Source organism: Antechinus flavipes, chromosome 5 (genome assembly GCF_016432865.1).
Source record: "Antechinus flavipes isolate AdamAnt ecotype Samford, QLD, Australia chromosome 5, AdamAnt_v2, whole genome shotgun sequence".
Lineage (NCBI taxonomy): Eukaryota > Metazoa > Chordata > Mammalia > Dasyuromorphia > Dasyuridae > Antechinus > Antechinus flavipes.
Window position 1 is genome coordinate 53786775 of NC_067402.1, and position 13668 is coordinate 53800442.

Consider the following 13668-nt stretch of genomic DNA (forward strand, 5'->3'; position numbering starts at 1 on the left):
ATTCCATACATACATACTGGTCTTGGGAGTTCAAAGGAATGTTCGTGGGCTTTCCCAGAATGCAAATTGAATGTACTCAGCAACTGGGTTTATCATTAATATTTAAATAAAACAAAAACCATTCACTTCTGCATGTTTTATGTGCCTATGTTTCTAGATTCTTGGCTTACATAAGCAGGAAGCACAAGAGTTGGGACATTTCCATGATGGGAAAGAATATATTTGGAAACTATTGGGATTAATTGGAGGAATCCATGGATTTTTTCTGATAGAGAAATGTTTCCTACTTCTCATATCACCAAATGCCAAGGTAAATTTTTAAAAACTTTATCATGCCCTGTCCTGTGGGATTTCTATAATTTTTATCTGATTTATATTTTTTCCATAAAAACATAAAATGTTAGAGTTGGAAGGAGTCTTAAAGAGAACTTTGTCTAACCTCCTCACTTTATATATAAAACTCTTGAAACTCAGAAAGAAGAATTAACATGTCCATGGTTTTATAATGTTAGTCAGTAGAAGAGATAAGATTAGAACATGAACCATTCCATACTACCTTATTTTGGAGAAATGATATATCAGTGGGGAAGCCCTATTTCCTGGACCATTCAGATTATTATGGGTTTGCAAGTTCTTCATAAATTAGTGCTTTTGTTTCAACAAAAAGACAATATCTCTGTTTAAATATTTATAGAAGGGCAGTGCAAAAGATTATTGTAGAATCCAGAAGAACCCTTTTCAAATCCTATCTGTTAGAAGTAATGAATATGTGATCTTGGGCAACTCTTTTAACTTTTCAATGTTACAGACAACTCCCTAAGAGTTGTTACATTTAGGTTACAGGGTAAATGAGCATTGCTTTGGAAGAACACATTTCCTCTCTTAGAATTCCCTATTTAATCCCAGATCCCTTTAAGAAAAACACTGGAATACTTAATTTACTTATAGTTAGTCATCAGACGATTTCTTTGTGAAATTAGAGTCTTCTTCCACTGTTTCCTAATAATAGAAGGGAGGAGAGAAGCTGTAGGAGCTCAAGTAGAGCTATGAGCCAGCCCACCCCCACAGGGTTAATCTGCTTGACTCGTGAGTGGGCCAGAGCATAACTATTTTATATTATTTTATTTTCAGTGGTACCTCAGATTGGTTACCTGGGATACCACAAGAGTGACCCTTATTGTTGGTCAAAGAACTGATGTTCACATTTAACATCTTTGTCACAAATTTCAAGCTTACCCTGTGCAAGGACTATAAAAAGTTTGGTTCAGGGAAGTATTATAATACTTTCACTTAGGTGGGCTTGACCAATTCCCTGGAGGATATCCCTATGATGCTGGTACCAGTGTATGTAGTGCCAGTGGAAAGACATAACCCAGGTGAGATTGTTGTCTTCTTGGCTGAACTGAGATTTTATCTTTCACCTGAGCCCCAAAGCCCATTTATTCATATGTATTCTATTGTCTCCCTTAACCTGTACAACTTCCCCATCTGTTTATTGTTTGCTTTGATACATTTTTTTGCTAAAAATAAAACAAAGGCATTCTTGACTGGTTTATAAGCTAAAATGCACTACATGTTGGAGTCAGAGAATCAATAATGACTCATTGAGGAATGAAGACTCCATATACATAGATAATAGTCAACTTCTGAATAATTAATTTCCTACAGGGAAAAAAATGCAAAAATGTACCAAATGTCTATTACTGTTATATATGAAGGAAATTTATAAATTAAATAATAGTGACTTCATGGGGCAATTAAATATGTGTTCAATTTAGAATTAGAAATCTTTGCTCTGCTATTGCCTGTGTGATTTTGAACAATTTAGCGATTAGAAACTTCTGTTTCATCAACTATAAAATGAAATATTTAGATTAGGTGATCTCAGAGGTCCTTTCTACCTTTATCTCTATGATCCTATGATCTCAGAGAACAGATCTGTGGTAAAATACAGAATCTTTAGCTTCTTAGAGTTGAAAAAAGTCTCAGGCGTAATTTAGTTCAATATCTTATCTGAAGCTAAAATTTCCTCCACAAAAATCCTGATGAGTGGTTAAGTAGCCTTCACTGCATATTTCAAAAGAGAGATAACAATATTGGCAGCTTCTTCTATTTTTTGTGTAGCTCTAATAGTTAGGAAGCCTTTCCTCATCAAATATTAGAGGTAGAAATGTAAAAGAAGCATCAAATTTGCTTCCTTTACATTTCTACCTCTAATATTGGGACCGTGTAAAACAAACCTGATCCCTCTCCTGGCCATGACAGCCATTCAAAAAATTTGAAGAAGGTTTCATGCTCTTCTAATCCTCCTGTTCTGCAGTGAAATATTCCTAGTTTTTTTTTTTTTAATGATCCTCATGCGACATTATTTCTAGTTCCTTTGCCATCCTTGTCAAAGTGCCCTATATATGCTCCAAGTTTGCAACATCCTTCATAAATTGTGGTATCCAGAATTAAACATGGAATTGCATCAGTATTGACCTGACCAGGATGGAGTAAAGTGGTTCCATCACCTCTCCAGTTTTAGACATTCTGATTATTAATGCACTCTAAGATTGACTACTTCTTTTTCACTTCCATATTGTACCATTAGTGCATATTGAACTTTCTCTTCACTCAAATGATTTGCTTAAATGTAAATGGGTTGAACATCTTTATCTCCACAGTTATGTAGAATAAAATGAAAAGGTACACTTTATAGCCTTAAAAAGTAAGGCTAAACTAATAATGTAAATTTTAAAAAGTATGGTTTCAGATAGATAATGGATATGCTATTTCTTATTGTTGCATATTATGAAAATAAAGTTACTTGGAAGACACCAAAAACATGTTGTGTGTGTGTGTGTGTGTGTGTGTGTTAAGCTCAGGGAAATTTGTATTACTTGACTTTCCAAATATCCTACTAATAGTTTGTATTTATGTAGATCTTTTTTCACATATACATTCTCTCATTGCAGCCTCTAAATAGTCCCAACAAGGTGTAAGTGCTAGAGTTTGTGAATGACAGTGAGACCTGTACATATTTACTAGATGGAGAGCTAGGATTCAAATCCACTTTTCTCTGACTTCCAAGTTCTATTCCTTCATACATCCCTTAGTAGACTTTTCTCTCAGCCATTATCTTTTCAATGGTTTTGACGTTAATTGGGGACCTAAATAAAATGTCATGGCTATAGGGAAGTAATAATTAGCATCCTAGAGATAAATAACATTTCATATGGTTTTTGTTAATTTGATTATTAATATGGCCAATTATACTGATAGTTTTCCTAATATTGAACCAGCCCTGCATTCCTGATATAAATCCTACTTGATCATGGTGTTTTATCCTGGGGATGATTTTCTGTAGTCTTTTTCCTAATATCTTATTTAAGATGATAAATAACATTTCAACTGCAGGTTTTCCTTCTCATTTTTATTTAAAGTTTTCTTAGCTCATAGGATGATTCCTCTAGGTTCATTCTAATATATTAGTAGAGAGGAAATGCTTTGGGATGTCCCTGAGATAGTGAAAAAAAATAGGGAAACAACATTTATTCTTAAGGAAGAATAAGAGCATAGATGAGAAACATGATAGTTCAGAACATTTAATATTTTGGCCTTTACTGAGATTGTCTCTGTGTATCAAAACTTCCTCTGAATAAATTCCCTATAAGAAATGTGCTTTCAAGAACTTGAACAATGAAGAGAATGCATTGTGTAGACTGAAGAGGTTGTCAATATTTCAAGTAACTGTTTTCATTTTAAGTTGCATCAGTTTCTTTGTTTTCTACATGGTGAGCTTTGACTTTAATTTGTGTTATTTGGGTGCATTTGGGGCTGTCAGTATTTCAATAGTAGCTCTGTTTTCATTTTAAGTTGCATAAATTTCTTTGTTTTCTACATGGTGAGCTTCCAGTTTAATTTATGTTATTTGGGCACATCCATCAAAAACCACACAAATTAAGCTTTTTACCAAGTATGGCCATTGAACATGCTCATTCTTCTTGCAGATAATGAAAAACCCTCTTAATCTTAACTAGCAATTTTCAGCATTTAATTTCAAAAGCCCTCAATCACCTTGGAATTATAAGAATTCCTGCCTAATTTTTCAGATTAGGCAAGGAGTTTTATAAACTAGTCCATTAACAATTTTTTATCACAGCTAGAACACTTCCAAGGACTTTTGTCCTCTAGGGAATCACTTTCTGAGAACAGAAATGTTAATTCAGAGCATGGAACTGCCAAAGTTGCACCTGCATTTAGCTCTGGCTCTAACTGAAACATCCTCATCCTCCAACAGGGACTGTCCCTAGTTAATGGGCATGTCGGCCATTCCCATGAGCTTGCAGTGGACACTGACTTAAATGACCAATCAGGCAGAGACAAATCAATTTCAACTATCCAATTGGTAGGTCATTGGTACCCAATACTTCTTTGACTTTGATTTTCTTCTTTCTTCTTTTCCTCAATGAAAAGATGAAAATCAGTAGAATATCTACTTTCATGATGATTTATCTATTCTTGATCAAGAATTATTCTTAATTCTCAGAAAGAATTGCCAGATACCAATGAATTGTTTTGATATACAAACAGACATTTTCCTCTCTGACAGATTCAAATCACTATTATCTGTAGGGGATAATTAATATTGGGTACTTTTTTTGATTGCTCAAAGAAATCTATTAACGATTAAAGAAAGGTCCGTCACACTTTTTGGCTTTCTAACCTAAGTGATTTTAGATCATGACTGGTTGGCAGTAAACAGATAGCTTTTGGGGAGGAAATCAACTGATGCATTTTATCATAGGTGCTAATTTCTTAATAGGAGACTGGGTTCTAATCAATGAGATTTTTTCAACAAGGGGAGTTATCCAAACAAAAATTTCAACCAGATTTGAATGCACAGAAATTAAGTTCATGTCATAACATATCCATTCTAGCTTCCATGTAAAGCAGCAACAAAGTAGGAATAAACATATTTGAGATTTTTTTTTAAGTGACATGTTAGAAAATAGTTGTCTTAGATAATTGTAACTTCAGGATAGTTCATCCTCGGTAAAATGAATTAAAGGTAACATTAAGTTGAATTGGAGTTTCTCTTTGGATTTAAGCAGAATATAAACATCTTCCCAAGTAGACATTGGGTCTACCATATCCCAAAAACATACACAAAAAAACTCAATTTTAAAAAATGAAGTCCAAGTGTATTTACTATTTGAGTTTGCTTGGTGTCTTTTAGTGGGGTTAGAGGTACACTTTATTCTGAAAGCATAAAACTTATTCACATTCAGCTGCATTATTTCTATATCACTGAAGTGCTATTTGAATACTTTAGTTCTTTCTTTTGGTCTATAAGGTCAAACAGACACAAAATCAAAATGATATGAATTACTAGATTTGATAGGAACAAGTTTTCTCTTCTTTTCAGAACTGGATAGGCAGAATGAGGAATATGAGTAATTATTTGTAATCAAAGATTAGTCTTGGATATTGGCTATTATTTCTTCTACATGCTGTGTTAGGAATGGCTGTATATAGAAAATGGAATAAATACTAAGATTTCTATTATTGGACTGAATCACAGATATTTAACAGAGTTAAAAAGTATATTCTCAAGGTGCTATAGGTCTTCAGTGTACTTACCGCATGGGACAGTTAAAAGGAAAAAGAATTATAAATCAGAAACATGAACTATTTTTTAGTTATTCTGAATGATTTTTTTAGATTGACCCAGTTTCACAGATCTCTCTCTTGCCTTGCTACTTCCACATGATTTAAAACAAAACAAAATAAAGCAAAACATTTCTTGGCCAAAGGAAAATGCCCTTTAACTCATGCTACTTCTTGGATAACTGCTATGATAAGGGCCTTCCTTGTAACATCTGTCCATGTCATCATGTTTTATTTTGTTTGGAAGAGAGTCTGTGTCAGTGACATTTAGAGTCATCTTCATGGCCAAATTGAGCAGATAGGTAAAAAATAAACTATTCATATTATCCAATAACTATCTGAGACAGAGAGATGAGAAATGACTGATCTATTGATGAACTATGAATTAGTCACAGAAATCAGGATCTTGCAATCTTGATTTATAATCTAAGGTTCAATTTCACATCTTCATTTCTCTGAGACCTTAATAGCAAGATAGAAACTCTGTCCTAAGAAACCCATATCTCTTCTCCCAAGTCCTTGATGGAGCTTATTACCCAAACAAGATTGAGTTACTAAGTAACAAAGAAGCAAAATAATATTATTATGATATTATGAATAAAATCTGCTATGCATATATCACTTTTCTATACATGCCATATATTTGAAGGCCAGGATTGGCCAATATATATAAATAGCACAAATTAATTCAAGAATCTTGTCAATAATCTTTCAATTTCATAGATGCTTCCCTATTTTAAAACTATTCTAAATCACAAATCACTTCAATGGCCTTTAGTCACTCTGTGGTTATAATTTCCTATGCACAGTGCACTTATTGCCAAACATATCTCTGCTTTTAACTTTTCAGTTCTAACTTTCTAAATTAATCACTAAATTAATGCAAATGATTTAAAATATGCCTATGCTGTTAACTTGTCTCTTTGACCATTGTAGCACCTTTTTTTTTTTTAAACTTTTGAATAACAATGATGGAAAATCCTTATCTTTCATTGATGACTTTTTCTCCCAAACAGAAAAGTTCTGAAGATTCAGACACAACTGAAATTCCAATAGATAGTCTGACTTCTTCAAACAGAAAACGTGAGTAGTATGCAAAACATTTGCTATTTAAGACAGGAGGGAGGGAGAGAACAAGCATTTATTAAATGCCCTAATATGTGCCAGGCACTATGCTAAATGTTTTACAAATATAATCTCATTTAATTTTCAGAAGAGATGAAACCCAAGGTGAAATGTTGTCAAAATTGATATTTTACATTCTACTGTTATGCCAGTTTTGTAATTATCTTTTAAATCTCAAAGCCAAGACCCTCCCTAAACTAATCATCAATATTAATGTTATACCATTTCCCCCAAATCTCATTCTCCTTTTAATCAGTCAACCTGTCAACAATTATTTATCAAACATTTATTATATGCCAGAAACTTGTGCTAGTTTCTGAGGATACAAAGAGAAAGATGAAACAGTCTCTGCCATAAAGGAACTTATATTCTATAGAGGGAGACATTTTGTAAGGATATTTTCCTTTTTTTTCCTAATTTCCTAAGAAGAATATATATTTTTTTCTGTTTTAGCATCTTTTATATAATACATGTAGTATTTTTGTTCACTCTTTTCAGTCATGTTTTCCTCTTTGTGACCCATTTGGGGTTTTCTTGGCAAAAATACTGAAATGGTTTTCCATGTCCTTTTCCAGTTCATTTGACAGATGAGGAAACTAAGGCAAATATGGTTAAGTAATTTGCCTTGGATCATATAGCTATAAATATTTGAGGCTAGATTTAAACCCAGGAAGATGAGTCTTCTTGGTTCTAGACATAGCACTCTATCCCCTGCACCACCTGGCTGCCTCTACATATGTGAATGAATCTCTTTCTCTCTCTCTCTCTCTCTCTCTCTCTCTCTCTCTCTCTCTCTCCTTCTTTCTGTACATATACACACACACACACACAAACCACACACATGTATATTTTCACACACATGTGATAGATATGTATGCATATATATGTATATATGTATCCACACATATAACAGAGTCATATATACACACTCAGAAACATCTGTATTAGTAAGAAGTTCTAAATATCTGTTAGTGCTCATCCATTGTCCTTAGGAATCTATTTCATTGGCTCAGTGGATGAATGCTAGACCTGGAAACAAAGATCTGAGTTCAAATCCAGCCTCAGATACGTATACCTGTGTGACCATGAGCACTCTGTTTGCCTTAATCCACTGAGAACAAAATGGTAAAACACTCCTATATTTTTGCCAAGAAAACCCCATGGACAGCACTGGTATGTTATGGTCCACAGAATCATAAAGAGTCAGATATGACTGAAAATAATAACCAGACAAACAAGTTGATTTAGTCTAAATCAAAAATGTGTCATTTAGATTTCATTTTAGAACTCATTTATTTTTTAATCTAACCTTTCAAAATCTCTTATTTATTTCAGAATTTATGATTCCTAGAAAGATAAATGTTTGACCAAGATTTATTGGATCACTGTAACATGTGAGACAGTTCACCTGATAATACAGGGGATACAGAGATGAATTTAGCTTTGTCTCTGCTTTCATGAAATTAAAGCTTACTAGTTAAAAATGAAAATGCATATGCAAATTATGAAAAGAACATGTATAATATGAAAACATGAGAACCACAATAGTATGCAAAAATATTACTAGGGAAGAAAAGATTGTGTCCACTGGAGGATTCACAATAGATTTTGAGTAGTGATTCTGAAACTTTGTGGTATAACATTCCTCTGTATTCTTTAAAGCTCTTGAGGATCACTTTACACACTTAAAATCATTGAGGACACAATATCTTTTGTGTGTTATATATATCCATATGTACTCAAAATTCAATTATCTTATTTTTATTATGAAAATAGTTTTGACCTCATGTATCCTCTAAAAGGATCTCAAGGATGCTAGAGGACTTTTGGACAACATTCTGAAAACTACTGATTCAGAGTTGGAAAGGATACAGCTTTCATCCAAGTCCCTCATTTTATTGATGAAGAAATTGAAGTTCAGGATTGTTAAGTGATTTGCTTATAGTCACACAGTCCCAGGGCCCAAATGGCAGAACCCAAATTCATACCATGTCTTTGGGCTCTTAAAACAAGACTTCTCTGAGGAGCACTTAAACTATACTTTGAAAAGTAGAATTTCAGCAGGCGGAATAAGAGGGGAAGAAAAGGCCAAAGAAGCTAGAGGGAATATCTTGACAAAAACAAAGAGGCAAGAAATTATAGGGTTAGTTTGAGAGAAGGAGAATTTATTGAGTTAGGTTTTAACTTATGGTCTATAAAGGGCATCAGTGGGAGATAAGACTGGAAAAATAGATTGAGATCAAACGAGGGAGAGTTTTGTGTGCAAGACTGAGAATTGTATAATCTGTATGATTAATTAAAAAAACTTTGAAGATTTTTGAGTAGAAGAATGATGATAATCCCTACTCTCTCACTCTTCCAAAACCTGCTCTTTCTCCATATTATGGCTACTTAGCCCCTCCTTAGTCTCATACTTCATCAGCAAAACATCAAGTGTCTTTGTGACACTTCCCTACTTCCCAGAAGTTAATCCATATATGAGCTTTCCTCCATCCTTGAATCTCTTAACCTTTTGACAAGTCTGCTCTATTTTATATTCTAGTCCATAGCTAAATGATAATATCTTTTATATCATATCCAATAAATTATTTTGATTTGGCTTGGAGAACTCCAGTGATGAGGAACCTTCTGCCTTTCTGAGGCACTCTAGTCTTCTTGTACTTGGTATTTTTAGGATATTTTAGGATATTTTTCCTTACTTCAAATTTAAATATATGCCCACTACCTATTTCTGTATGTAATTTGTATTTGCCTAGTTTTTAGATATAATTTCCCTTGTTCAATTATAATCTTTTCAAAAATAGGAACTATGGAGTATTGGAGCCAAGATGTTGGAGAGTAGACAGGTTTTTCCTGAGTTCTTCCTGGCTTCCCTCAAATCAACCAGATCAAATCTCTGAAAGGGTTTTGAAGTGACAGAACCCATGAATATTTGAAGTGTAACAAATTTCCAGCAGAAGGTATTTTGGAAGAACTTCAGGAAAGGTCTGTCTCAATCAGGCAGGAGGAAAAGTGATCCAACACCAGCCCAGTACAGAAATCTAGGGCAGAGAAGCCACCTTGTGCTAGAATAATTTACTGGGAGGCTCTTAGCCAAAATACAGCAATTGGCTACTCTGTCCTGGTTCAGAAGCCAGAGGATCAGCAGACTAGATGTCAGACCTCCAACACAACTACCCAGCATAATAAGTAGGACTTGTCCAAACCTACCCAGGAGTGGAAGAAAGCTGGCAGCACCAGCCCCAGGGCAGAAGAAAACTCTTGTTTTCTCTGAAGAAGGAAGCTTAGGACAATCTCCCCTGTGCCCTAGGAACAGACCTCAACCTTTAAAAGTGAGTAAAAAAAGGAAAAAAAGAACACTGACCATAGATAGCCATTATGGAGATAGGGAAGATCAGACCTCAAACCCAGAGGACACTAAATGTAAATTGTCTCCTGATGAAGCCTTAAAAAGTGATATAAATTGGTCTCTAACTCAAAATGCTCCCTTGGAAGAAATCAAAAAGGATCTTAAAAGAAAGTTAGAAATAAAATAGGGAAAGGAAATGAGAGCTTTGCTGAAGAGTTTGGAAAAAAATACAGAAATTATCTGAAGAAAACTTAAAATAGATTTGGCAAAATGGAGAAAAATAGAACTCCTTAAAAATGAATTTGGTGAAAAGGAAAAAGAAAACAACTCCTTGAAAACAGAAATGATGAAATGGAAAAAGAGAGCAAATTCCTAAAATATAGAATTGATGAAATAGGAGAAAAAATCCAGTAAACAAAATAACTTATTTAAAAGTTCAACTGGCCAAATGGAAAAGGAAATTAAAAAGCTAAATGAAGAAAATAATTCACTAAAAATTAGAATTGAATAAATTGAAGTGAATGATTCAATGATACATCAAGTATTAGTTAAACAAAACCAAAAAGAAAAGAAAAAGTAGAAGAAAATATGAAATACCTCATTGGAAAAACAACTAACCTATAAAATAGATCCAAGAGACAATCTAAGAATTATTGAATTACCTGAAAACCATGATGAAAAAAGAGTCTACATAATATCTTTCAAGAAATCCTCTAGGGAAAACTGCCCAGGTGTCCTAGAACCCAAGGGTAAAATAGCATTGAAAAAATTCACCAGTCATCTCCATGAAAACTGAAAGGAATAATTTCATAGCTAAAATTTAGAATTATTATATTAAGGAGAAAACACTGCAGGAAGCCAGAAAGAATCACTTCAAAAATTGAGAAGCCACAATCAGATTACCAGGACCTAGCAGCTTTCAACAAAGGGTCAGAGGGCCTGGAATGTGATATTCAGTGGGCAAAAGAACTTGGACTGTATCAACTATACAGCAAAATTAAAAATTATGTTTCAGGGGAAAAGATGGACATTCAATAAAATAGGGGATTTTCATATTTTTTATGAAAAAAAAACAGAACTAAACAGAAAATGTGATCTTCAAATGCAGAACTCAAGAGAAGCATAAAAAGATTAAAAGGGAAGGAAAAAAAACCTATGTTTACTAAAAGATTAAACAGTTTACATCCTTATATGGGAAGATGATATGTTTAATTCTTGATAACTGTATCTTTGTTAGGTATACACTGAGAGGGGGTAGGCATAATTTGAATTTATTGTGAGGATAGAAAAAAGAAACTGGGGATGGAAAATGGATTGTACTAGAAGAAAAAGAAAGGGAAGGTAAAATGTGGTAAATTACATCATATGAAGAGGCAAAAAAAAAAATCCTATTATAATTGAGGAAAAGAAGAGAGGGGGTGAGTATGGTGTGAACCTAAATCTCATAGAATTTGACTTAGAGAATATCAAACATATTTAGTTTCATAGAGAAATTTGTCTTACCTTAGAGGGAAGGAGGAGGGGGAAGGGGAAAGAGGGAGACTAATAAAAGGGAGAACAGATGGAGAAGCAAAAAGGGATAAGAAATGGGGGAAAGGCTGAAAAAGAGGGAGACTGAGGGAGGTGGTGGTCAAAAACAAAACACTAAGGGAGAGTAAGGGGGAAAAGAAAGAGAAAAGTATAACTTGGTGAAAATAAAATGGTGGAAAATACAGAATTAGTAATTTTAAATGTGAGTGTGAATGGGATTAACTCTCCTATAAAATGGAAGCAAATGACAGAGGGAATTAAAAGCCAGAATGCTACAACATGTTGTTTACAAGAAACACAATTAAAACAAAGTGATACATACAGAATAAAGGTAAAAGGATGAGTAAAAGCATTTTGCTTCAGCTCAAGTACAAAAAAAAAAAAAAAGGAGGATAGTGATCTGGTTCTAACATCAAGCAAAAGCAAAAATAGGGCTCATTAAAAGACATAAGGGCACCCTAAATAATGAAATATTATAAATACTAAACATATATGCCCTAAATGGTATAGAATCCAAATTCCTAAAGGAGAAGTTAAGAGACCTGAAAGAAGAAATAGACAGCAAAACTATACTGCTTGGGACCTCAAGCTTGCTCTTTCAGAACTACATAAATTGAACCTCAAAATAAATATGAAAAAAGTTAAGGATGTAAATAGAATTTTAGAAAAGTTAGGTATGATAGACCTTTGGAGAAAATTGAATGGAGACAGAAAGGAATATACTTTTTTGGCAGTATATGGAATCTATGCAAAAATTGACCACATTTTAGGACATAAAAATCTGAAAATCAAATGTAAAAAGGTAGAAATAGTAAAGGCAGCTTTTTCAAACCATGTTACAATAAAAATCACATGTAATAAAGGGCTAGAGGGAAAAAAAACAAAAATTATTTGGAAATAAATTGTCTCATCTTAAAGAATGAGTGGGTGAAACAACAAATCATAACACAATTCATAATTTCATTCAAGAGAATGACTATAATGAGATAACATATCAAGATTTGTGGGATGCAAAGAAGTTCATAGGGGAAATTTTATATCTCTAGATGCTTACTTTAAAAAAACAGAGAAAGAGATCAATGAATTGAGCATACAAATAAAAAATCTAGAAAAAAAGCAAATTGAAAATCTCCAACTAAATACCAAATTTGAAATTCTGAAAATAAAAGGGGAGAATAATAAAATTGAAAGTAAGGAAACTATTGAATTAATAAATAAAATTAAGAGTTGGTTTTATGAAAAAAATGACAATTTACATAAACCTTTAGTTAATTTGATTAGAAAAAGGAAAGAAGAAAATCAATTGCTGGTATCAAAAAAGAAAAAAGATAAACCTTCTACCAATGAAGAAGAAATGGGAACTATAATTAGAAGCTATTTTGCCTAACTATTTGCTAATAAATCTTATAATCTAAATGAAATGGATATTTCACTTATGGATGAATGGATATTGAAATGGTATATACAAAATATACATTGCCCACATTAACAGAGGAAGAAATAAATTACTTAAATAGTCCCCTTTTAGAAAAAGAAATTGAACAAACTATTAATCAACTCCCTAAGAAAAAATCTCCAGGACCAGATGGATTTACGAAAGACTCTACCAAAGATTTAAAGAAAAATTAATCCCCATACTATGCAAACTATTTGGAAAAGTAGGAAAAGAAGGAGTCCTACCAAATTCCTTTTGTGACACTGATATAGTGCTAATACCTAAAGCAGATAGGATGAAAACAGAGAAAGAAAATTATTGACCAATTTCCCTAAAGATTTTGATGAAAAAATCTTAAATAAAACATTAGCAAAGAGATTACAGCAAGTTATTATCAGGATAATATACCACGACCAAGTAGGATTTATACCAGGTATGCAAGGCTGGTTCAATATTAGGCAAACTATTAGTATAATTAACTATATCAATAACCAAACTAACAGAAATCATATGATCATCTTAATGGATGCAGGAAAAGCATTTGACAAAATATAACCCTATTCCTATTAAAAACAGC

General features: G+C 33.1%; 1 protein-coding gene across 3 annotated transcripts in view; it reads left to right on the top strand.

Annotated features, from left to right (window-relative positions):
• Positions 1-13668, top strand: part of SLC39A12 (solute carrier family 39 member 12) — a 104218-nt gene that overhangs the window by 55796 nt on the left and 34754 nt on the right. For 2 of the 3 annotated variants that reach the window (XM_052000793.1, XM_052000792.1), the window contains exons 8-10: positions 158-310; positions 4283-4390; positions 6669-6735. In XM_052000793.1, coding sequence (XP_051856753.1) covers positions 158-310; positions 4283-4390; positions 6669-6735 — 328 coding nt within the window. The remainder of the gene's footprint in view (positions 1-157; positions 311-4282; positions 4391-6668; positions 6736-13668) is intronic. The other variant, XM_052000795.1, reaches the window with a different exon arrangement.